General features: G+C 41.1%; 1 protein-coding gene across 2 annotated transcripts in view; it reads right to left on the bottom strand.

The window, feature by feature from the left end:
• Window positions 1–24,624, bottom strand: part of AIG1 (androgen induced 1) — a 125,966-nt gene that overhangs the window by 2,403 nt on the left and 98,939 nt on the right. For both annotated transcript variants that reach the window (XM_069852027.1, XM_069852026.1), the window contains 2 exons: window positions 11,512–11,627; window positions 1,389–1,552 (listed from right to left, as the gene is read on the bottom strand). In XM_069852027.1, coding sequence (XP_069708128.1) covers window positions 1,389–1,552; window positions 11,512–11,627 — 280 coding nt within the window. The remainder of the gene's footprint in view (window positions 1–1,388; window positions 1,553–11,511; window positions 11,628–24,624) is intronic.

Raw genomic sequence — 24,624 nt, 5'->3', positions numbered from 1 at the left:
AGGCAACTCATGGCATTTTCTGGTTTGCAAGTGCTTAAGCCACAAAGGAGTCTGCATCAATATTCTTTAACCAAATCAAGGGAATGATGGAGAGGATAACAGGGCCATGATGAATCCTGACAGAGTTTGGAAGAACGACTCGATTGACATTAGCTCCTCTAGTGTGGAGGCCCCTGAGAACCTGGGATTTTGTTACGAATGCAGTGGAATAGTAAGGGAGATTTTTCACCATTTACTTATTCATGCACTTGGTAAGAACATGTGATTTTTCACCACATTATTATTCTCTACACCTGACTTAGGTTAAGTGAAATTATTCCTTGTGGCTGCCTTTTTTAGGAACTTCTTTCCTGAATTAACTTTAAAAAGTTAAATAGATGTGAATGTGACATCAAACTGAGAACTGAAAACCAGACTTGAACACTGTGACCAACGATTGCTCATTCGAGAGCGGAACCAAAAAGACACTTTATACCCAGGTGCTAATATGAGCAAACAGCAAGTAAAACTTGTTTGAACTTTTGGCACTAGGTTCTGTCTAGTACTAGAGGACTTGTTAAAAGAAATTTTGTGTGCAATAAACAACCAGGTGAATTGACAGTGTATTAACCAGTGCACACTAAGTTTCCCAAAAGGGGTTACAGGTTGTTCACATGGTTCCAGCATTACAGGCCCAACAAATGTAATAACAGAATTCCCATGGAACACGGATTTCACCCCAGTTGTGATTTACCACTGTAGTGATTATGAATGTTTGCTTATTTCAGGCAATTTGATAAAAAGAAAAATATCTTTCATAGATTAAAGGAATCTACTTTTCATCTTATGTTTGTCTTATTTTCTCTTTTCCTCTACTTAGCATTGGGTGACTTAGGCAGGGTAGATAATGCAGAGTCTCCACAGTTACATTTACCCTGTGGTAAGGTGATCTTTCATTCTTACTATTTTACCGATATGAAATACTAATTTTCCTTGAGTAAATTTATACGCAGAAAGCACCCTATACTTGAAAATACTAAAAGAATATATTTTTATTTTTAAGTCTAAGTTTACTATTTACTGCATTCCCACAGAATATTTTACTCTAGCTGCATTTAATGCATTCATTAGCTAATAAGTGGGTTGTAAACCTCTCAGGTAACTTTCAACAGCTTTTAAATTCATATTGGAGATTACACAAAAGAATACATATTCATAGCTCATCATGCTCTCCAGCAGCCATTCTGTTCATTTTGCTGCTTGTAAGAACAAGCAAGCAAGACATTTTAGTGGAACTTCTGTCATTCTCCTTTGTTTTAGCCAGCTTAACACCTACTTGACTCTCAGGGGAGCACACTCAAGTCCTGGCAGCATATTTCATGAGTTAATATTCCTAAAAAAATACTCACATTTTTGGGCATCCCAGATGTAGTTGTTCAGGACCTCTCCAACCAAGTAGAATATGTTAATTATTACAGTAACAGCTGCAAAAAAGATGACTTTGACACCTGGGCTGAGGTGCTCAAGAAGCGGGTACACCCACACTCCTGTAACATGGTGAATCCAGCACACCCTGAAACAAAACAAAAATAAAAAGTACTTACTCTTACAGCCCTGGTTTGTTTTTTTTTCTAAAGTAGCTTGGGCTATAGGGTTAGCTACAGTAACTTGAAAAGCAATTATATGAAAGGTCTGCAAGTTGCAACTGAACTGGACCAGCTGGATGACTTCCACTCAGAACAGACATCATAAATGATGAAACTGTGACTGACTCCCCACATTCTTACTGCTTTGTTTTAAATTTAATAGGAGCAGTTGGCCAATTTTCATGTTCTGATGTAGGCAGGTATATCCTTGCGATGTTAACATTTACAAGGAATACACACCTGTTTAATGCAATAGCATGGAAGCTGCAGCACCCTCTGTTCCAAGCAGGTCCTTTATCCAAAGAGCATTCAGGATTCTCCAGGCTCTCCTACACAGTCCAACTCTCTGCTTTTTGCAGTGCCCTTCTTTCATTTCACACACATTTGTTTCTGCTGCTTCTTCTCCCTACACTTGGCAAGTGTGTCAATTTTTGGCTTTGCCAGAAACATATGGTCCAGATTGTCTTTGAGAGAATAACTTCTTCAGCACCTGTGTTTTAGATTGCTCCTCCTTTTCTTTCGGTGTTCTGGTATCATTCTGGATCTAATAATTTTTCTTAGGTAGAATAAACATTGTTTTTCTTAAAAAAAAGCAACCACCTCATCAGTGAAATTCTGCTCAGCTCTGCACTCAATATGCACTAAAGGAAAAGGAATGATGGTGTTTTACTGGTGACACAGACATTTTCAGCATTCATCTACGGTGCAGATTGTTGGTACATCAACCCAAGAGACAGGGTGTCCGCTTTACTGCAGTGCAGCATGAAGAGGCATTCCAGGTAAGTGGTTTTGCTGTCTATGATTGCAGTGGACACCTGAACCTTCTGAAGGGTTAGCTTTTGCATTGAGATCTGACGTGGAGAGTGGTGAAGTCAGAGGGAGCAGCATGAGTCCATACGTTCCAGAAGGTGGGAGCTAAAAAAGGCAAATGCTGCCAAACAACTAAGCAAACATCACAGAGGCTAACCGGGAAAAATGCTCAGTGGAGACAGGCTGGGGCCCGTGAGCTGCTGGGCTTTCTTCAGGAATGTAAATCTCTTCCTTTCTGACCTGGCAACTTGAGAGAGCAGCTAACTGCTAGAGAAGCACAGATAGAGAAGACTCAGCTGCTGCACAGACTATTATTGATGTGGATTTCCATGTCCATTAGATTTGCTTCACTCGCTGAAACTTGTTTATTTAAGGAAGACTTCTGATCACTAGATCAGCAGTCATAGGCTGCTGAAGGGCAGAGTCACAGAAGTCCACCCCAAACTGCTAACCATAAATGCCTGTGACACAGAGTAGTGAATCCCTGCTTAACCATTCTCCATCATCCTGGAAATGTACATGGTTGTCATAGCTTCCCTCCTCCTTAGAAGCTTTTGTTACAGCCAAACTCTTAACAGTTGGACACTTCATGCAGGAATTTACATGTGTCAGTAAATTAATCTGCACAATCTAAATGCAGATTAAAAATCTTTGTTCCAAATGAGTTCACATATGGAAAATGATCTCTCTACAGTTATTTTCCACAAGATTCTGTGCCAGAATTAACCTGACAAGATACAGGTATCTGTGAAAACATAAAGGGTTCCTGTGTAACCCATGGTAACAGGAGATAACATACTCCTCTTGATCAAAGGAAAAATGGTACAATTGGGTAGAAGGTACTGGGATGTCCTCTGCTTCCAGACTGGGTTGGCAGGGAGTGCCTATTATTGCCTAACATTTTTCAGTTTCATTTGCTTTCGTTTATGGTTATTCTGTGAAAAGCAAGCTCCAAGGAAAAAGCTTGGAAAAAAGCCAGTGCTCCTTTTTTGCTTATTTTCTCTGGTGTGATGAAACTGCCCAGCACTATAAAGCATCTTTACAGCCAGACTTTTCAAAGGACCTTCTAAACTGCACCTATGTAGCCAATTTCATGAACCAAGTAGAAGTGGCATTTGTGCTGGAAAGACGGAATATTTTCTAAGTAAGTCCAACAAACGTCTCCGATAAGCTCCCAAATGTCAGTGATCTCTGGTACTAACCAGAGTTAGTCAGTAACTCTGAGTTAGACTCAAAGACTAATCAGAGTCTTTGAGTACAGCTCAGGCACTCTCCTCTCTGCTGCCCAGCGTGGGAGCCCATTCACTGCTTGGCGATACTGCTTGTGCATTCACTGTAGCTGTTGTACGCCTGTTCTTGGTCCAGCCACGCCGCAGGAACTCATGCTTTGAGCACAAGAGGTACTGAGCACCACTTGGGAGACAATGGTCACAAACCCACCTGCTGCCCTGATCTTCCTTAAAATGAGCTGTACCACACTGCTCCATTGAGATGGAGTAGTATTAGTGTCCTCCACTGAGCAGTGACACACTGACTATTCCTGCATTGTCTATACCACAAACTAGAGCAGCAAAGGGATGACTGCTGCCATGGAAACCTCAACTGATGGCCTTTCTTAGTGGGTTTGTTCCTGCTTAAATACAAGCTGTCTCGATACTGCACAATAAAGGGCTGAGAAACCGTAGGCATAAAGCTTCCACACAAGATTGCTGATTACTAATGTTAATGAATGCCTTCAACTCTACAATTCTAGTGGTCATTATTCCTGCACAACCTCATTATTAGATAAGTGAAGGGCAGCAGGTATTAAGATTTCCTTAGGAGTGCAAATCTAGATCCAGTTTAAGACCCTGTTATTGAAAAGGTATAAAAAAATTAGTTGTATAGATAAAAAACTGAGGAGAAAAAGTTTAAACTAAAATGGGACTGGCTACATTTGAGAAGATGCAGCTAAGTTGAACCTCCCTGTATTTTGGTTCTATGACAGCCCATGTAGACATAATCATGTGTTTTTAAAAATGAATGTGATGCAGGTCATTGAGCTCATTTAGCCAACTGTCAGAACCAGTAAGAAAAGAAGGAATGGATATATTCACACTTCATACTCAAATCAAAATATCTGCTACAAAAAGTGGTGATTTTCAGAATTTTTCAACCAGCTGGTATAGAAATCAGAAAAAGATATTAAAAAACACACAAGATTGCTTCTCTTTAAAAAATCTGTCAAAACCTTGACTTTGTAGCTCTTTTTTTCATTTCTAGTATACACCAGATATTGAATATCTCTCCTATCAAAGTAATCAGGAGGAAATGAAAACTATGCAGAGAAGATTCATGTACATCCATTCTCTGGATGTAGGACTTCGTTGAATGAGGAAAAATAGTTACAAAAAATTGTTGGACCCCTGTGGTTTATTTCTGCTCTATCTGTCGCTTTAAGTAATGCAGCTGTTACAACAGTGCGTGTAAAACTTAGTCCTTACAGAAGCTAACTCAACACATGGATATAATATCAGATAACCATGACACCCGAAAGATTTTGCAAGGGGAGATATGTTGCAGACAATGATTGCTTCTTCATGATGCTAGCTCTCAGCTACCGGAGTCTGAATATACTCGATGTGTAGACATCACAGCTTGGCAGCACGGTGTGGTCTGAACTCTGGGAATCTCCAACCATTTCCCATCCAAGCTGAGTCCCTCACTGAAGTCTGCAGCTAAACAAGGATCAGTACTATGCGTTCTGGAAACAGTATCTATTAAATGAGGAGCTGCATAACTTTTCAAGACATAGAATAATAATACATGTCATAAAATGGCTGAAGAGCTCCCAATGCTCTTCCTCATAAGAGAAGCAGCACAGAACTTGGAGGTAAGACATTTAAATCTGACAATGGAAATATCTTTCTGAATGATACCTAATTAACCCCCGGAATGCTCTGCCCTGTCTTTCAGTGATACATCTCTGTATTTTCTGGACAACAGAAAAAAAATTTTCACGGAAAGGGACACTGGAGACTGGCAGAGGCTGCCCAGGGAGGTGGTTGCGTCACCACCCCTGGAGGTGTTTAAAAGATGGGTGGATGAGGTGCTGAGGGGCATGGCTTAGTGACTGATAGGAATGGTGGGACGCAATAATCCTGGGGGTCTTTTCCAACCTAGTGATTCTGTGATCTCTGAAATCAAAATATTCAAAGAAGTTTTGAAGTATACAAGTTTGGAAGTCTATTTAGTCCACTCCTCTTCTTCGGGCCATATCATACAACTCTAGCAAGCTTCTTGAGTCAGAAGACTGCACAAGCAATAAGAATGTGTACAGTTATAATTAAATTCCAAGAGTACAGGTTATATAAACTATCAAGACCGAAGAATCCAAGCATCTAGTTTTTGATATAGGTTTTGGAAGAAAATTTCCCTTACAGGCTGGTTATTCTAGAATGGCCTTCTAAACCTTCTCCTGAAGCATCTCACATTAGCTATACCCAGAGGCTGAATACATGACTGCTCTGATCTTCTATGGCAGTTCCTTTTTTGGTTACTTCTTGCAGCAGCAAATCCCTTCTCACGTCACCTGTGCTGTACAGGTTTCCAGTGACAGGCAGAAAGCAATGCTTAATCTTTGGTCCCAAACAAATTCTAGGCCAGTTCCTGTTGTGACTACTCTTTACTAAACCAATACAGAATATGGGCTTTTATTTCATGATCTTTCCTAGCATCACTCTCTTCCTTTTACACAGAAACTGAGAGAACTATAAAATTGTGGAATGTCTCCCAAAGGAGGTGACGGGCTTGCAGCAGCCGAGTCATTAGAAGTGTGAACGAACAAATCATTTGTGGTTATAGAGACCAACCATGTGCTTTCAGAGGAAGGAGTCCAATGACCCACACTAAATCTGTTCTGCTTTTGGTTTCTAATGCTGACTGAAGTGAGGCACATTTTCATAAACCCTTATGCTGGCCCCTCTCCCTACAACACAGGACACCATCTAATCAGAATTGTTAAGATCTCAGCCACATTAAGATGCTGCACTTCTTATAAAACCAGCCAGCCAGGCCTAAGTAACCTGCACTGGGAATTTATATTGTTTAGAAATTTTAAAGACTAAAAATAAGTTCAAGAAAACAGTGATCAGTTAGGAAATAGCAGCAATCATCCCATCCTGTTCCAGTTTCTTATGCTGGACTGTGCTACTGGTACAGAGTGGCTTATGCAGTCAGAACACAAGTCCTGGAAAACTGCAGCTGCAAATAATGTCACATGCAAAACATATTCAGCATGACATGGTGCTAGCATGCTCTGAGACGAACAAAGCTTAGCAAAAATTTGTGTTTATGTACAGGTAGCTAGAATGACAGAAACTCTGCAGATTCGCCGCAGGGTGTAGTCATCTTTGTAAGTAATCTATTTTTATAAATAATATTTCATTTTAAATATAGTAATGGTTGCTATGCCTTCTTGAGCTGTATTTTAAGGAGCTGTACAAGCAAGTTAGAATGTATTATCCATGCATGTCATCTGTGATTGTACTGTTGCTTTGACTGAAACATTTGAGGATGTGGAGGTGGAAGGGAGCTAGAATGTAACAGCCCATAATGGCTATGTCAGACCTAACAGGCTGAGAATCCATGCATCCTTCCCTTTCTAAGAGCACTTCAGCTCTCCTATCTTCCTTCTGGGTCAGGTACCGGCGACGCTAATCTTCTCCTGGCCTATTTCTGCTGCTTCTACTTCTTCCTACTCTCTCCTGTTCTGAATAGCTCTGGCTCTGAACTCTTTTCTCCTCCTCTGCATTGTCTCTTCTATCACCCACCTCTCTATCAGCGTTCCACTCTGATTTCAAAGCCTCTCTCTCTCTCTCTCTCTCAAACACCCAGCTTTTCCCACTTACTTGCATGATTTCAGCTTTCAAGCTGCTGACCCGAGCTGTACATTTCCTTAAAGATTTCTCTTTTAACCTGTGGTTCCAGTTCATCTCTTTTACTTGCCTCAAGGACTTTTCATTTTTTTTCCCCCCAACCACTGATTCCTCTGATCTATTGAACTTCTGCTCCCAGTGCTCACTTCCAAAAGCATTCAGGATCCCCACCCCACACACAGATCCTCAGCACCCTAGCACAGCTATGATGTGTCTCACCTGCTGCACTGGAACCAGCAACCTCAGAAATCCTTCTGGTTTCTCAGTCCTGCCCTTCTTTATCACCATGGCTGTCAATTCCTGCCAAGCTTCACACTCTAATTCTCAAACCCTCTTTTCTGAATGTCAAAGTTTGTCCTAGCAGTCTGCAACCTTATCCCTTTGCCAACATCTGCTCTTTCTGATCTTCTTCTCCTTCTATGGAGAATTGCTGGTGGAAATCCTACAGCAAGGCTGACAGCATCAATCTCAAGTTCATTAAAAATTCCCAGTGTACATTCCTTTCTTAAATTTGTTCAGGCAGAATTCAACAAATTACTGCATTCAAATGCTCCCCCTCAGCAAATCTACTGAACTCCCCTAAAGTCACTTCAAGAGAAACTTTATTTTTAAATGAAAGTTTAAAGGCACCTGAGCTCTTTAAATAGATTTATCAAAGAATGAAAGAATGACTCAAGTCAAGCTTGGCACATGTGGAGGCAGCTCCTAGTGGATTTGAGAGAGCAGGTCAAGTCTTTTGCTCTCAAACACATAGCCCAGCATGAGTAAAGCAGTGGAATCAGGTTGTTAAGGTCTGTTTTTCTGGCATGCTCAAGCACTCAAAAGCAGAGAAATCCATTTTAAATACATGTATTTGTCTCAGTTTATTTTAGGGACATATTAGGCTCTGATATTAGTAACCATGAGATCATTCTTATTACAAGAAGCAACACTTCTCTGGCTCTTTTCTGTTCCTTGACAACCAACTCCATACACCCACTGGCAGTATTTGCTGGTAGTACTGGCAAGCTCTTGGGTTTTCTTAGCACTGTCTAGATTTAACAATTCAGTACAAATTGTTACCTTTTCAAGACATGCTAAATAAAGCCAGTTGGCCTTTCCCGTCTTATTCCAAGGCCTTGAACCTGAAAGCCCATGTATGGTCTGCAACAGGCAATGCAAGCTTGTGAATGCTCTGCCTGGGCACAGTTCCTTAAGAGCAAGGGAGAGCTCATCCTCACAGAGAGCGTATGAGCTAAGCGTGCCTATTCAAATGCTATCTGACTGAAGAGAGAGAATGCAAAAAAGGAATAAAAATAGAAGAAGGTTTTACTCTTCAAGAAAGGATCTTTCTCAAATAACATGTCCCCGAATAATGCTCAGAGGATATCAAGTTATCTAGCTAGGTTCTTCCAACTTCACTGATTCTTCAGAACTGTTTGCCTACTTTCTCATTTATCAAATATATAAAACAAAAGCTTGCTACTCCACTATCTCTTCCAAACATGAAAGATTTAGTCACATATGAAATAAAACAGAAGCTCTCCTGTACCTGGAATAGAAAAAAAATACATTAACAGAATAAAATCCAAACAATATCCTCCTGTATGCTCCTTTACTCTACAAAGTGTGACATGATACATGCATCATGTAGCATGGTAGGAATGTTTTAGCTGAGGTAGGGAGAAAGTTCAAAATTCAACAGCAAAATATAGAGAACATGATTAACAGCTGTCTCCATTTTATACTGAGAGCTGCACTGAAAACACCTCTGCTGAAAGAAAAATAATGTAGAGAGAAGGACAAATTCTCATGCATCAAATCCCTAACTTCTAGGTAAAAAAACATAAATCAAGAACTAAGCCCCAGCAGGGGACCCATGGACAACCAATGATACAAAGGAAGGAAGTTCTACCTGTATATAACTAGGTAATTTGCAGGTGTAGTTTCATTTCAACGCACTGTGCTAACCTTCAAGGGTCTAAAGCGTACATCAACAAAGGCAGCAAATCCAAATTAAGTAATTCCAAACTCTCTAACTGATTAAGATCTTCCCTTCAATGTGGTCATTTAGCAGCTGGAATACAGCAGACCTCAACTGTGAAAGGTAGGCACACTCTCAGTGAGAGGGACAAAAAAAATCCACTTTTCATACTTTCTGGTAGATTATCCCAACCTGTGAATGTCAAGATATATTGTATTGATATCATCCAGCCAAGATCTGGCCTGCAGCGTCAATCAAATCTTGGCCAGAGGCTTCAATAAGACCTGTAGGCTGATGACATGCAGAATATGCAGGTGATCATAGAATCATAGAATAACCAGGTTGGAAGAGACCCACTGGATCATCGAGTCCAACCATTCCTATCAAACACTAAACCATTCTCCTTAGCACCTCATCCACCCGTGCCTTAAACACCTCCAGGGAAGGTGACTCAACTGGGAAGGTGATGGCACACTGTAGTCTGTGTCTGCCTCCGGTCTTATCCAAAGACACTCTTACAGAAAAATAGAAGGAGGAATGGGATGGATATAAGTGCAGAATTTATCAGGATGACCTTTAGGCCGAACAAGCAATTGCCTCAGACCATCTTTAGAGAAATTATGACTTGGAAGAAGGCGAGTCATTTGAGCGTAGCCCTATCTTTTTTGGTAATAATGTATGTGTAGGCAAAATCAATACACCAGTAAAAGCAAAAGGGTCTGATCATAGGCTGTAACTGGGTAGTTCGTCACTTAGTAGTTATTTTTTTAATGCAGAATCTTCTTTTCTTGCTTTACTTGTCCTACAATTTCCTTTCACTTTGTACTTGTAGCTGTAGGATGGAGATGTGCAGTGAGCAGGATCAAGCCATATAAGTATCACACTGATACTGTAACAGCTTCTTAGAAGACTTTTAAGACACCACTGTTTTTATTTCACTTGCAGAACTGGATTGTTTCAATTTTCTGTTCCTATTGAATACTATTGCATGTGCCTACTCAGGTTTGCCACAGGAGGTCAGATCACAGGTACAGTAACTCTGCCAGCCCCTCTCCAGGCAGTCTTCAGAGGAAAGTCAAAAAGTACTGCAGTTATGTGGCTAAAAAAAAAAAAACATTTCTCCTGAAGGAATCATTACATGCCTTGTTGCATGAGGCTCTCCTTATCTCCTTATATCCAATTGCAAATTGGATATATATGTTTGCAAAAGCAAATGGCAGAATGTGACTGTTGTCCTGGGACACATCTTCCCGCTTCAGCTGGGTTACTAGCATTCTTTAATCACTCGGTGTGTGCGGATATGTATGAATAATGGCCTCTCTTACATTGGACTGAAGGTCAAGTTGCATAGTTGAGGCAGTATGACAGGACTGCCTTGAGCCCGTGTTCCTCTTTCATTAGTTTTATCTTACTTGACTGGTGGAAAAAGCAGTATATCCACAATTTTGGAAAATGTCCTCTTAGCTGAGGGAAGAGTGTTGTGAGGTGAGAAGACAGAATATGAGAAGTAAACAGGGGGTTATGAAATGTTTGCAGAAAGGATAAAGGGCTGTAAATAAAACAAATGTTTAGTCAAAACCAAAATTCTAGAATGACCAAAGTAAATTAACTATGTCATGTAAGTCAGCTGCTTGAATAGAAACTGCCCAAAGACTTAATTTACTGTTGTGTAAGAAACGTTATTTCTATTTTAGTTTATTTTTTCACAAACATTTGCATTTTTTAAAACAAACTTCAGAGTGTTTGGGTTACTAGCTTATTCTGTAATCAATTTTACAGAAAGAATTTATGAACGAGTAAAGAAAAGAGATAGTGTTCTATCTTTTCTGTTACTGCTTAAATACTGATGCAGGAAATCATTTGCCTATTTTCAATTTTATTTGATAGAACAAAACCCCTAAGCAATAAAACTAAGGTCCAAGAAAAACATTTAGCTTGAAAAAAGGTTGAAAAATGTATCCTTGGAAAGACCACTGCTTATATGGGATTGTTCAACAAATTCCTGTTGTGTGAGGTTTGGCATATATTTTCTAAAAATATAAGCATCTGGGGAAACCAGACAAAGCCCAGGTCTTGGACCAAACGAGGCATGCAGCGTGAATCTGTTAGCGATTATATCCATAATGAAATATGTGCCCAAATTTAGCAGTACAAAACCCCCAATATAATATGAAAACCCAGCGTGTACAGCCCTTACCATAAAATATAGCCAACAGCGAAGGTGCACACTGCAGCCAGTCCACAGCTCCTGCTGGGATACTGATGATGTGTTGTTCTCATCTCGATTAATACAAAGGGCAAAACTGTTGTATGCTGAAAGAAAACAAAACAACAGAGGAAAACCAGGTGATACAAATGCTTCTCACTGCATTTCCCTGCTAGTTCTACAATAAGAAACATAAATCACAAAAACCTGAAGACAATTTCTTGATGTTTAGAAAGACAAGGTAAAATGACTATATAAAGTCGATCAATAACCCAAATAATATTGTTACTACAGTGTGCAATTGTTGGAGCCAGTAGAGGAAAACGGAGTGACCGGAATGTGCGTTTCCTTTTGTCCAGGAATCCAGGGCAGATACTCAGTGAGTAAAAAGACAATGTGGCATGAGGGCATGTGGGTTCTAGTCTTCTAGCCTTGCAGTTGCTCTGTGAACTTTGCCATGTCGGTTATTTTGATCATTTAAGTTAGAAAGTAACACAACTGATTTTCAGAGACTCTGGACACAAACAATGCCAGATGAATGAATGTAAACGGAGGCATTTAATACTACTGAGAATTAGGTTTAAATGTATCTCAGCCTGGAATCTGGGGACTTGAAATCATGGAGCATATTTTCAAATGATAGCCTCAATACCTCTGTTCCTCCATCTGTAAGACAGAAGCAATTATCTTCTTAGGAAAGGTGTTATGAATCTTAATTTGTTAGTTGTTTTGCAAAATGGTTTTCGATTCCCAAATGAAACATATGAAAGCTCAAGCTGTAAAAACCATTTTCAGCCACTCATCTTTATTTAGCTGTGAAAGTCCTTATTTTGTCATTTTCCCATACACATTTCCTACACTGCCCCTTCTGAGAAGGTTTGTTCATCCAACTAATACCAGCAGCATGAAAAAATGCATCTAGCCTGCCCCAAACACTCTATGTCTAGATTTCAGAGTGCTGGCAGGCATGAAAATATACATAAGCGAAGCACAAATGTCCCAGGAAATAAACTCCATAATTTCAAAATACACAGCTCACCTAGAACCAACATTACTGGTGACCCCAGAAACATATCCTGCCTTGCCACCACAGGGACTGGTGCCTGAAGGGAATTACTTTGTTTCAGACCTTGGCCCTGGGGCTTGGCGTGATTGTGACTGTGAACTCTCCTGCCCAGTCCACTGGGAGGTCTGCAGTTGGGAGCTTCTGGAGGGAGCTGGAGGGCCAAATTTGTAAAAAATATGCTATAAACCCACAGTGATTTTCACCAACATGAAGGCGGGATGGACACGGAGTAGAAATATCCTTGCATGGATAACAGGTCCAAATTAGAGGAAACAGAGTGGGATGTGAGCCTTGTACAACTGCAGAGAAGGAATAATTGTTTGAATGGAAAATGATAAGATAATGGAAATGCTCTGGCTCAGAGATGTGACAACATGAATCAGTAACTGCTCTGATTTTCCAAGTATTAGTAATTAATGACTAGCACTTGGAGAATGTCAGATGGATACAGGAGTTAGAGGAGCTTGCAATTTCTTCATCTTTTAACAGCTTGTTCCACCCCCATACTTTTAAACAGTATAAATCAGCATCAAGGGAATGCAAAGATATTTTACATGTGGTCTGCAACAGAGGTACCCACTACTAGATGAGAGATCTATAAACTGTGCAGGATCTTCAGAGTCACATTAACAAGGACTGACAGCAAAGCAAGCCCTGGAGATTCACCTGTACATCTCCCATCTGTATGAAAAAGGTCTTCATACAGAGATCAGCACCCGACTCTGCACAGCCCCTAAAGCAGGGTAGCTGGAGGCTGTGCAAACATCTCATGTGCTGCCTCCATAACCTCTCCAGATAAAGAAACCGTAAGTCAACAAAGACTTTTAACTCCAAACGCCACCCTTGATATTTCTTGTACGGTGTATTCTTCTGATCCAGTTACTTAGTCTTAACTCTTCACTGAGTGGATGACAGTTGTGAGCTCCATTTCTCAATCAAAATGTTTACCACTTTATATACTGCTTGTTGATGTGCTCTTCATTGATGATAACAACTCAACAGCTTGCCAATTAAAAAGTAGTTAAAATAATTTCAGCAATCAACTCCTAATCTAGAGTCCTCTTTTCCTTTCCCTCCTCCCAATTCTTGTGATTATATATTAAAATAGGTCATTGTTTTCTTAAATTCTCCCTTCTGCTCTATTCTAAAGGTAAGGGAGAGGGAGAAACGATAATGAGCTGTATCACTAAAGAGTTTACGTACAAAACTCTGTGAAAAGTACAGTGCAATTAAAGGTGTAAGGATAAAATTGGAGATGTGTATCTTTAATCTTAGTTTGTTATAGCAAATGTCAATGCTACCTGAAAACACTGCAGTTTTACAAATCTAGAGTATGAATTTTTTTTTAAGTACAAAATGTCCCAGTGAAATTGCCACTCTAAAAAGCTGTTTCAGATGCTTTTCCCAAACTAAAACCATGATAAAATTTCCCTTTCTTACATTTCAGGCCCTTCAAAAACCTTAATTTAAAAATCATGAAATTTTGTAGCAGAGATACATTCTGTCAAACAATACCAATTAAAACTCTGGAACTATAAATATCAAATTTGAATCGGACTGGCACGTGGACTGAAGCCTAGTGAAGGTGAGCAGGGGTCAAATGTGCTTGAAGTGGGATCCATTAGGTCTTGGAAAGCTGCAGGAGGCCAGCAATTTCATACCCTCTAATGATTTTGTCCACTGATTTCTGAACAGACTCGAGCTAATGGGAATCTAAGGCTTAAAGACAAAATAACATTGAAAATACCCTGTCTGTTAAAGATCACTTAATGTCAATCAAAGATGTCCAACTGGTATTTCTAGGATTCATCTTTTTTACCTACTGGCAGGCTGGAAGACAGCACAGCACTTCTAACCTTGTTTGTCGAACTATCTCCAGGGGCTTACTTGAGAGAAGACTAAGGAATGAGGAAGTTCAAATAACAAGGACGTTTAAATGGTGAGGATGATTAGCTGCTCTAACAGCTTTCCAGTAGCTTTACGCACCATTTAAAGTCTTTAAGAAAGGGCAAAATTATAATTAGAGTATGGTGACTAGTATAGTATAATAATAGTAGTAAACTATGCTAGCACTAATAATGAGTACTACATTGATAAAACAGCTTTATTGCATGCTAAGTATTTACAAGTAAAGCTGCGTTTTTACCTGCACAAGTTATTCTGGTCCCATTAAGACCAGCTATTCCTATGAGATAGTTTTGCCTGCATGACTGTGCTGATACTACAGATTTGAGCTCAGCAATGCTGTAGGTACATCAAGGAGCACTCTCTCCATCAGCTGGGAAGGCGATACTCGCTGCATGTGCACGCTGGGGTGACTGCCGGTTCAGGATACCCCCCAGCCCTGCTTCGGCAGCAGTGAAAGAAGTAAGGAACTCTACCCTCAGCAGGGGTTCTTATCTTGGCCTCAGTAACTGTATCTTCTAGCAAGAAAACGTACCCTGTTGGCTTCTCCTGCTGCAAACACGATGCTGCTTGCCAAGGTGCCCTCCCAGCCACAACCCCCTTTTTCTCCAGAGTGCCACAGTAGTGACCTCAGAACCATTTTAAAATCCTCTCTGAAGGGATCCGGCTGCCAAGGCCACCTCATGAGCTGATACACTGCAGTAAAGTCCTGTTACCCCACCACAACATCGCTCTGCTCAGTCCTCCTGTGCCCTGTCACTGCGTCCCTGCAGCTGGGATGGGAGCTTTGACAGGCCATTGTGCTTGCTAGGTCTGCTATCAAGTGCTGGTGTCTACAGAGCAGTAAGCTCCAATTTCCTCCACATTTTACGTCCAACACACGGCATTGCTTCCTAAGGCCCCTTCACCTACAAGCAGGGAAGAAATTTGACTTACTGAATCTTCAGCTGCTGGTAATGATGCAAAAATAGAGAGAAACCAGCATGATACTGGGACATAGGGTGGATCTGCAGGAAGTTATCATATGGAGAAATTGGTCCAGAAACCACTCAGGAGATCGACTCCAAAGGCTCCATTTCTGAGTGAAGCTGAATTAGCACAAACTGCAGAAATGCCACCCTAAGACCTGCAGGTAGATTAATTCCTAAAACCACTGCCACCCCTTCCTTAGTAAAACTCTGCTCATTAATGAGTCTTTGAAAGATATTTTTAAAATACACACCACCTCCCACATAGTATGTATATGCCTAATGACATTTGAGACTGGAAAATCACATTAGAAACAGGCAGCACATCTGTAGCACTGGCTTGACAAGTTAAGCTTTGATGGAGGACTGTGATTCCCCATTTAAGTGTGTGTTGCAGCAGGTAGCTGGAAAAAAAGATTTTATGCAAATCAGGTATATTAGGAATGAGTTCTGTAATAGTCTTTAGGCAAATTAAGTGCTCATTCTTGAGAAACTGATTATATATTTTATCTTCCAACCAGTAAATGCTTCTTTTTTTAACACTTTCCATCAACATTATGCTTGGCTTTTCCCTCTTCCCTTAATTGTGTTCTAAAGGGAATGTTAAAGCTTTTCAAAACGTGCTAAATAGACAACTTTGTGTATCGGTATCTTCTGTCCTTAGCACAAACATGGCAATGCTACCTTCCAGTCATCCAGTCCCGATCTGCACGGACTGTCCAGAATTAACTTTATGACAAGGAGTTCAGTTTAAAAAAGCATCTGCTTTCTCATATGCTCAGTAAGTACGCTGCAGTTCTGCAGGGATGGTGAAACCGTTCGGGGATCACGTGAATTGTGACTACAATTCATTTCAACCAACATTAGACTTTGACTTGTTACTCAGTTTGGTCAGACTGAAAACTACAGGGTATAGGACACTTGAGTTACATGGAAATACTGTGGACCTCTACGGAGAACTTTAGTGTGGCATTCAGCCCACGCTCTTAAGAGTCAGCAAAAGGCCAGTGACAAAAAAGGAGGCCTTGCAGCTTTGATGTCACCAACATTTTAACTGCTGGACTGGGAGATTCCTGGCAGTGCTGGTGCTCCCTAGAACACGGAGGCTGCAGATGGGCCTTGGCCCACTGAACTTATGCAGCCTGGAACCTGGAGAGCTGTGCCTGCCACTCAAAGCTGTGTTGGTGTCAAAGCTTCTGCCCTGGTAGGGGCAGCTGCTCCAACATCTGCTGGGGAAACTGCCCTGTGGCATGCCACCACTGTGCCCAAGACTTACACTGGCACAAATTTGGAGAAGGCCCCCTTCTTTGCACCTTTCTGTGCAAGCTGCTGAGCAAACTGCTGTGTCCGCCAGCTGCCTGTGCCTTCTGTCTTTCTAAATTCCTCTCTAAAATCTAGTCTCTATCAGTAGGATGTTACCCTTCACTTTTTTTTTTATGAGATCACAATCAGATTACATGTTGTTAAACAGCTGCTGCATGTCAGAATGAGTCAAACAATTCATCTGTATCTCCTTCTTACCTCTCAGGGATTTGTGCAGTACCTTGAGATTAAAGGTTTTACAGAAATGATCTGAAAAATGACCCATGCATATTTCTCTTAATTTAAAATCACTACCAGTGTATTCACCTTAGAAACAAATACTAATAGGCCTAAAAATCCCTACAGTTGTATTAAATGCAATTTCTAATGTAATAACAGTAATAAAGCTGCATTTTCTGCATATTCCTAGAAAAGTAACATGGAGAACCAGATCAGAAACTAGTAAAACAAGAGGCACGATTATACTTTACTCATTGAGGAACTTCTGAGTAAGGAACAGCTGGCAAGAGAGTATTTATTTGTCATCTGAAGGATTATAGCTTCCAACAAGGCAGCCTAATCCATAAAGAGAACAGCAGGATATCAGAGGTGGGTACATAATAAATCAGAATCCTTGAATAAGTCTAAGCCCTTCTGAGACTGAAAGTGCTGGTAGCACTTTTCCTCTTACAAATGAGAAATCATGACTATTAACTGAGACACACTGATGCACAGGATGCACTCCAAGGCAGCCACAGACAGCTTGTTAATTGCTATTGTAGGTTGGAGGGAGGAAGAAGTATTGTATGATCTAAATGCCCTGTAACAGACCAATGCCCTGTAACACCACAAAACCCACACAAGAGCCAGAGACAACCACTTTCAATCAATGTAAGAGTGTAGGGTTCTTAAAAAAGAAAATTAACACTTCTTTTTTAATGCTACCCCCTTCTTTTCCATTTTTCTGTAAACACAGTGGACATGGCATATCTGACTCCACGCATACCTAATGTTGATAGGTTTATTCTCGTTGATTCTGACACATGCAGTACATGCTACATATTGAAATAGCTGTGTCAATCTGATCTCAACCCTGTAGTTGTACTAGTGTCAGGGAGGTTATATATAGTTGTTTATCTACAGAATTTCCACAGAACCAATCACTGAAGCACTTCAGCACCTCAAAAACATTACTAGCCATATTCTCACAGCAGCCTTGATCTGTAGGGGCAAGATACTCTAACTCCATTGTTTGCAGGAGTGTAAGATGGAGGTGGCATGCCTCACTCGAGGTTACATAGGGTAGCTATAGAGGAATGGAGAACCACATTGTATTCCTCAGTTCCATTCCTGGCTGTTGGTCCAAGATGAGCAAGCACATACAGAGAAGTAAGAAAAAATTGGTAAGAAACTCAGTCTACTCATTCAAGACACTTTGGCCCTTTCAGCATCTCTCAGTTGTTACCTTGACTGACACTCTGTCCAGGTTCCCCTCCGCTTTTGGAGGCATCTTCATCTGCCTCCATCTGAGCTTTCTGTCTCTCTCCCATCTTGGCTCCTGCTGCTTCAAACTGCTTCCTTGCAGCTCTCATCCTGCCAGCCCGAGTGACCCCTCTGTGCCCTCCTGGCCCTGATTCAGCAGCTCCCAGGGTGATGTATCCCCACTTCTGTCTTGGCCTCCTCCAGTTACTACAGGTCCTCCCTTCAAATCTATCAGTATTTCAGCAGGAACTGGTTATCAAAATCTTGGTCATTTGAACTTGAAACAAGATGGACGGAGGGGACAGGACAGGGGAAGGCATGTGAGGTAAAGCAAAATTATGCAAAAGCAGTGCCACATTGCCAAATGGAACAGTGCTGCTTTAGGTTTGGTTTTCTTGAACTTTGTATAATTGAATATAACTATTTTTAATGCATGTAATGTATCCAGGTATAATTATAAATACACACCAAATGCAATGTCACGTAAGTCACCTCTACCCTTTTGCTGTGATTCCTTAGCTTGACTTTCTGTTCCTTCTGTGCTGTGCCCAAATTCCCTGGTTCAGCTCCCAAAAGTGCACGCTGCACTACAAGAGAATCTTCACAGTCCAGGTTCTGTGCAGCTGAGCAAACCCTGTGAACCCCAATTTACTATCAACTTCAAGTCCCTATTTTTGACACAAAATCCTTAGAAAAAACATGCCTCTAGCAAATTGCAATGTGGAACATACACACACATACATCACGTGCAAGGATCAATGTTATGCAAAGTAATATTTCTACATACATTGTTCATCTTACTTGTCTCTCACCAGCTTAAACACTTGCCCTAGAATTTCTTCAACTACTATTTGCAAAAAAGTTTATCTAGGCAAGGAAATATATTCTCATCTCTTACAATTATCCTTAAAATCAATGTTCACACACACACGCACACACACACATGGTTGAGATTTAACTTGCGGGAATGAATGCTGACAGTTTATGCAGGTCATGCTGAAAAAGTGCTAGTAAAGTCATTGAGCCTCATGTGCTTCTAGCACAAATGCCACTAAAACAAACTTGCAGGTATATTTTAGGAATGGTTTAAAACAATTTTACTCATATGGAAAACAGCATCCCTTTCCTTGAAAAGCCAACTCCTTCCAGATCATGAATCTAACTCCACAGGCCTCAAAAGGAGAAAATAATTTGTATCAACAAGTTTTCTAAACGCCTTTAAATGACTCAAAAAGTTTATCCATACATAAAATGTTTAATTCTAATATCTGGCAGTCTCCCAAGGCTAGCACTAAGACTTTCACAGAAGGATATTTTTGGTGTCATAATAGCCAAAGTATCCTCTTTCTAACTTGAACATATTGGACCCTGAATCTGTCACTGGTCCAGGACTGAATATTGCTTGTCCTGGGCCTTGGGCCAGTATAATTTGGGGAAAGAAATTCCACATTTGGGAAAATCAAGAAACCATTATTTGGCAGTTTCTTTTTCAAATTATGGCTCATTGATGCTATTCGGAAATGTAAAATCTTGGAAGTGGTTACCGAGGAGGTGGATTTATTGGGTGCTGTGCAGGTAAAGTAGCCAAAGGTCAAACTTTGGTCTGTCACATGGTGACTGCAACTATCTGCAACTTGGTTCAAACAAATTATCTCACAGACATTGTCATTATCTTTATTTAATTATTTCTTTATATTATATTATATAATACATGCAAACTCCTTTAATAAGTAACTCTAAAGAAGGCAACCTCCTAAGCCTTTTTGTTCTCAGATTACAGAAAGTGATTACTAAGCGAGCAGACTAAGTGAGCGTAGTCTTATTACTGCACCCAGAAATTTTTCTGTAATCAGATTTGCATGAGGTGCATCTGAAATATCGCACACTCCACTGTGAGGCAGAGATGCATGAGGGAAGGAAGAGCTTCTCGAGCAATGGTGCCTATGCCCTGGCCAAAGCGCTGCACTAGCATCCACTCTGCATTCCTCCAGCCTGTGCCACAGCGCAGGGCTATGCTGTGCAGTGGCAGCTGGATGCTGGCAGCTACTGCTAAGTGACCTGATGACTGGTGATAACCCATGGCCAGGCATCAAAGCAGCTCTCGGCTCTGCACTTGGATTTGATGATGGCACCTGCTGCAGGAAAAAAATCTGCTGCTGCTCTCACACTCTATGCTCAGGATGCAGAAGCCAGGCCAAGGTGGATTCTAGAGGTACACAATTACTAAGACCAGAAGCAATGTGCTTTCAACGTGCTGGAGTGCAGGGAAATGAGGATATGGGGTGGTGGTGTAGGGAAGGCAGGAGGCACAGGCTGGGGTCCTGCTCCCAAGGCAGCATGTGTAGTTGGAAGACTTGTTGAGGGGGAAAACAAATCTGTTCAGGAAGGCAGGAGAAGAAAGACAAGAGATGCAGCCCTGCTTGTACGTTTCTTAGAGCCACTTCTCTGCAAAGAAGGCACTTAAGCAAACAAGCCTGAGGAACAACCTGAACTCAGGTGTTCTGTTAAGAAAACACACTGACATTCCCTACTTGTTTTACCCACCATATGACATACTTTATTTAGGAGAATCATTCCGCTTCAGATGCAATTAGTTCTAAATGCTATTGTTCATGTTAAAACAATTGTTATTTTGATTGATAGTAAGAGCCTACACACTCTTGTAAAGGCAGCAATGTCAGACACAAAGACATTACAAAATCTATAACTTTACCCTTTAGAACCTGACTTGAACCATCAGAGCTGACTTATGAGACTAGCTACAATAGTGCTTCATGCAAAAAGCATTAGGTTAATGCTGGATCAGACAAAGTTGCCAAACACACCCTGGCATAATTAATCAAGAATATTTCAAAAAAAGATTGCCTCCAAGCGGTTATTGATTTCCTGTCACGACATGTTTTCCTTATGAGGTGCTACAATGCTATGTATCTGAGATGTGCTGGCATGTATTTTTCAGTGACTAAGCCTTGATCTATCTTCCTGGATTCCTGCCACTGGTGCACTGACATCTGCAACTACTCATGTTTGACAGTTTCATGCATGAGCTATGTGGCTTCCAACTTGGATGGGATTAGTATAGGAGACTTTCTGAATACTTCAAATATAATTGAAAGCAGATAAATACAAAGCTCTCAAGAGGGTGGCATACTTTTTACAAATGGTATTGCATTAAATCACATGCTTAGACTGAGAAAGATCTCAGTGTTAACCAGTATAGTATGCAAGGAAGTGTTTGCCCTTGTTCTTAAATATGTATGAATCCTGATAATGTCACATCTTTCTAAAATCCAAATATGCTGCAGTGCGGTTTGGACAAGCATGCAAAGGTACACATTTGGGAGAAGGCAGGGGGGAAGAGGAATTTGCAGACTGGCAGGTGTTTTGCCTTTCATCCATGCTTGAACGAAGGCATTCATGTCTTCTGTGAACCACCCCCGACAAGTGATGAGAGCTGAAGACAAACTATATATCATGTAAGTCAGGATTATACTGTTATAGTGTCAAATGTCATGAAATAAGAAATGATGTTTTCTTTCAGAGCAAAATTCAACTACATCCCTTACCCAGAAAACACTTCTATTTACCTGTTTTTCTTGGTAAATGTGGACATTGATATCCTTAATCTGTAAATGTATTTCTGTATATATTTATTGAATAATGTAAAATCGAGGACATAAATAAAACGGATGTTAACACTGTTGTACAGACTTTATCTTTTACATTTCCTTACTGTTTTAGACTTTGAACTATGAAAACAAAGGAATTTTGCTTTAACACAGATAATGCAGAGCTCAATAAATCTTTTAATGGGAAACGGCCTGCCATTTCCTGATGTCTAATACCTGTTTGAGAACTGCAGTGATGGGCAACATTTGAGCACCACGAGAGGACAGCAATACTGAACATATGTGATATCAAAGGGCTCCAAGAGAACCAAGTTGCAGTGAAACTGTGATACTCACAATAATAAAGCTATGGGCTTCTTTGGGTTGTCTTGCAGAATTCAGCCTGACTTTTTCTGTCCTCTTTAACCTTGGCATTCCTGCTTCCCTCACCAACAGCTCTGTCCCCAGCCAGACTGATGTCCCTAAGCTATGAATGACCTGTGCAGCTTTTCTATCCCAGATGTGAAAAAAGAAGAGCTGGAGATGAGAAGTGAGTCATGTTCTTCTTATCACATAGTAGCATTTTTTCTAGCAAAGAGGGGATCAGAACTGTCTCAAGTGGTTCCTGGGAGAGCAGCAGGTGAGTGGAATGGTTGCAGTATGATTAATGGTTTGATGTCTCATGCCCTGGAGAACCCTGGAGGACAGAGTGCTTCTCACTCTACCTGGCATCACAGTTCCTGCCATGCAATAAAGTCCTGAAGGACTCTGCTCCAGCCCCCTCGCAAAAGGAAAACAGCTAAGGTCAAAGTAGTTAGTGTGATATACCCCTTGGTCTCCTTTCCAGGACCCTGCTAAATGTGGTCTAGTAAGTTCCCCAGTTTGGTGATACTTGCAGTATAAGCATGCATTTTTCTGGTACTAGAAAATTTATCCATATTCCCCTTTTGCCACAGGAATTCAAGACAGAACTTCCTTTGCAGCACCTGCTCATAAAGCTGTACAATCAGCCACCTGTAAAGTTTTGCTGTGTAACCCTCAGTTGGTCTGATGTCTTCTGTGCTAGGGGATGGATGCCAGTATTGGGACTGAGGTCACCCAGACATGCAAGTAGCTCATGACACCTTTTCTTTAAACATAAGAAACATTTGTTTTAACCGTGAGGGTGATTAAACACTGAAAGCAGTTGCCCAGAGAGGTTGTGGACCTCCATCCTTAGCAATATCCAAGACTTGACTGGACACGATCTTGGCTACTTGGCTTCAGCAGACTCAGCTTAGCAGGAGAGGCTGGACAAGATGATGTCCAATGGTGCCTTCCTTCCTCAACAACTCTGTGACTCTGACCTATGACTCCATGTCCCTAAGTACCTGTCTTTTTGGTCACTGGCCTTTATATCAAGTCTTGTCAGTCCTCAGGACCTCTTTTATCCCCCTTCCTACCAAGGCTGGGCCTGTAAAAGTTGCTGCATTTTGTATTTGGTCTTGACACCATCCCCTTGGTTCTCCGGGATGAGAGCAGAAAATGAGAGCTGAACTGTTCTGACCTACAGCATCTCCACTCTATGCACTTCAGATGTCTCTCTTGTACAGCAGGCCTGTAACTGTCACCATTTTGTAGCTGAGGAACACAGAGATGACAGGAAGGCCCCAATCTGACATGTGATTTCCTTATTGTTATCGATAACATTGTGTATGAATGTGTGTTTGAGATGGAAGACTATGGAAATGCCTTTCAGGTGGGAAAAAACTAGCCAGTCACATTTCATAATGTTACCTGTAACACTGTTCTGTCGCAACCAAAATACCCAGAGTGACTACAAGTATAAGAACTGCACAGTAAAACCTTACAAACAAGAGAGATCACTACAAACATGTCAATGAAGACAGGTTAACAGTGACTCCGGGCTGCCTGAGACTATCTGATTTATAGAGGCCTTGTACTGGAGAATGGCATCTGTTGTGAAGAGAAAAATGCATATTTAATTAAGAGCACTTCACCACCACAGCAGTTGTATTTTCCACTGGGCACAGGCAATAACTGCCAGTAATAACTGTTAACCTCACTGCTATGGAAAGAGCAGAGAACTGCCACTAGCACACCTGGCAGAAGTGCAGGTGTGGGAGCCAGGGCAGTAGGCTAGGCAGGTGTAGGAAGCTATGTGAGAGAATGAGACCTCTTTAAAACAGCAGGTTGGCTAAGAAAGGCTGGTCAGAGTCTCCTTCTCCAGAAACACAGCTGCAATGGCTGAAAGACAGACTTTCTCAGATTTGGGTCAGAGTTAAGCCAGACTAGAAGGTACGAGGAGCCCATGGTGGAGACAGGAAGGATGGAGGCTTCTCTCCACAGGCCTGAGAAGGAGGAGTGAGATAAGAGCATTGCAAAGACATGCCAGAAGGAGAAGACTCACCTAGTACTGTTGATTTATTAATCATAGGCTTCATTATGCTATTTTGTCTTTATTTTAAGCCCTTCGAGGCACTGCTAGCAAATAGTTAAGCACTGCTGCTTAGGGGCACCCATGTGTGTAATTCCCTTCTGCAAGTTTCTGGGCAAGTTTCTTGTGCCAGTGTTATTTTCAGCAAGAATACATGATCAAACCTGGCCCATTTTACTGGCAGCAGCACTGTGCTGAGGGGGTACACAATGTACACCCATGCCAGACTGTGCACTTTGGCCCTCCTGTTTCTCCTCTGCTGCTGCTGTAGTGCATTCTTAACGGGCTGCTAAGCTTTGTATTGGCATTTCTGCAGAAGGTACCTGGCAATATACT

Source organism: Phaenicophaeus curvirostris, chromosome 2 (assembly GCF_032191515.1).
Source record: "Phaenicophaeus curvirostris isolate KB17595 chromosome 2, BPBGC_Pcur_1.0, whole genome shotgun sequence".
Classification (NCBI taxonomy): Eukaryota; Metazoa; Chordata; class Aves; order Cuculiformes; family Cuculidae; genus Phaenicophaeus; species Phaenicophaeus curvirostris.
This window is presented reverse-complemented; position numbering and strand designations above follow the sequence as displayed.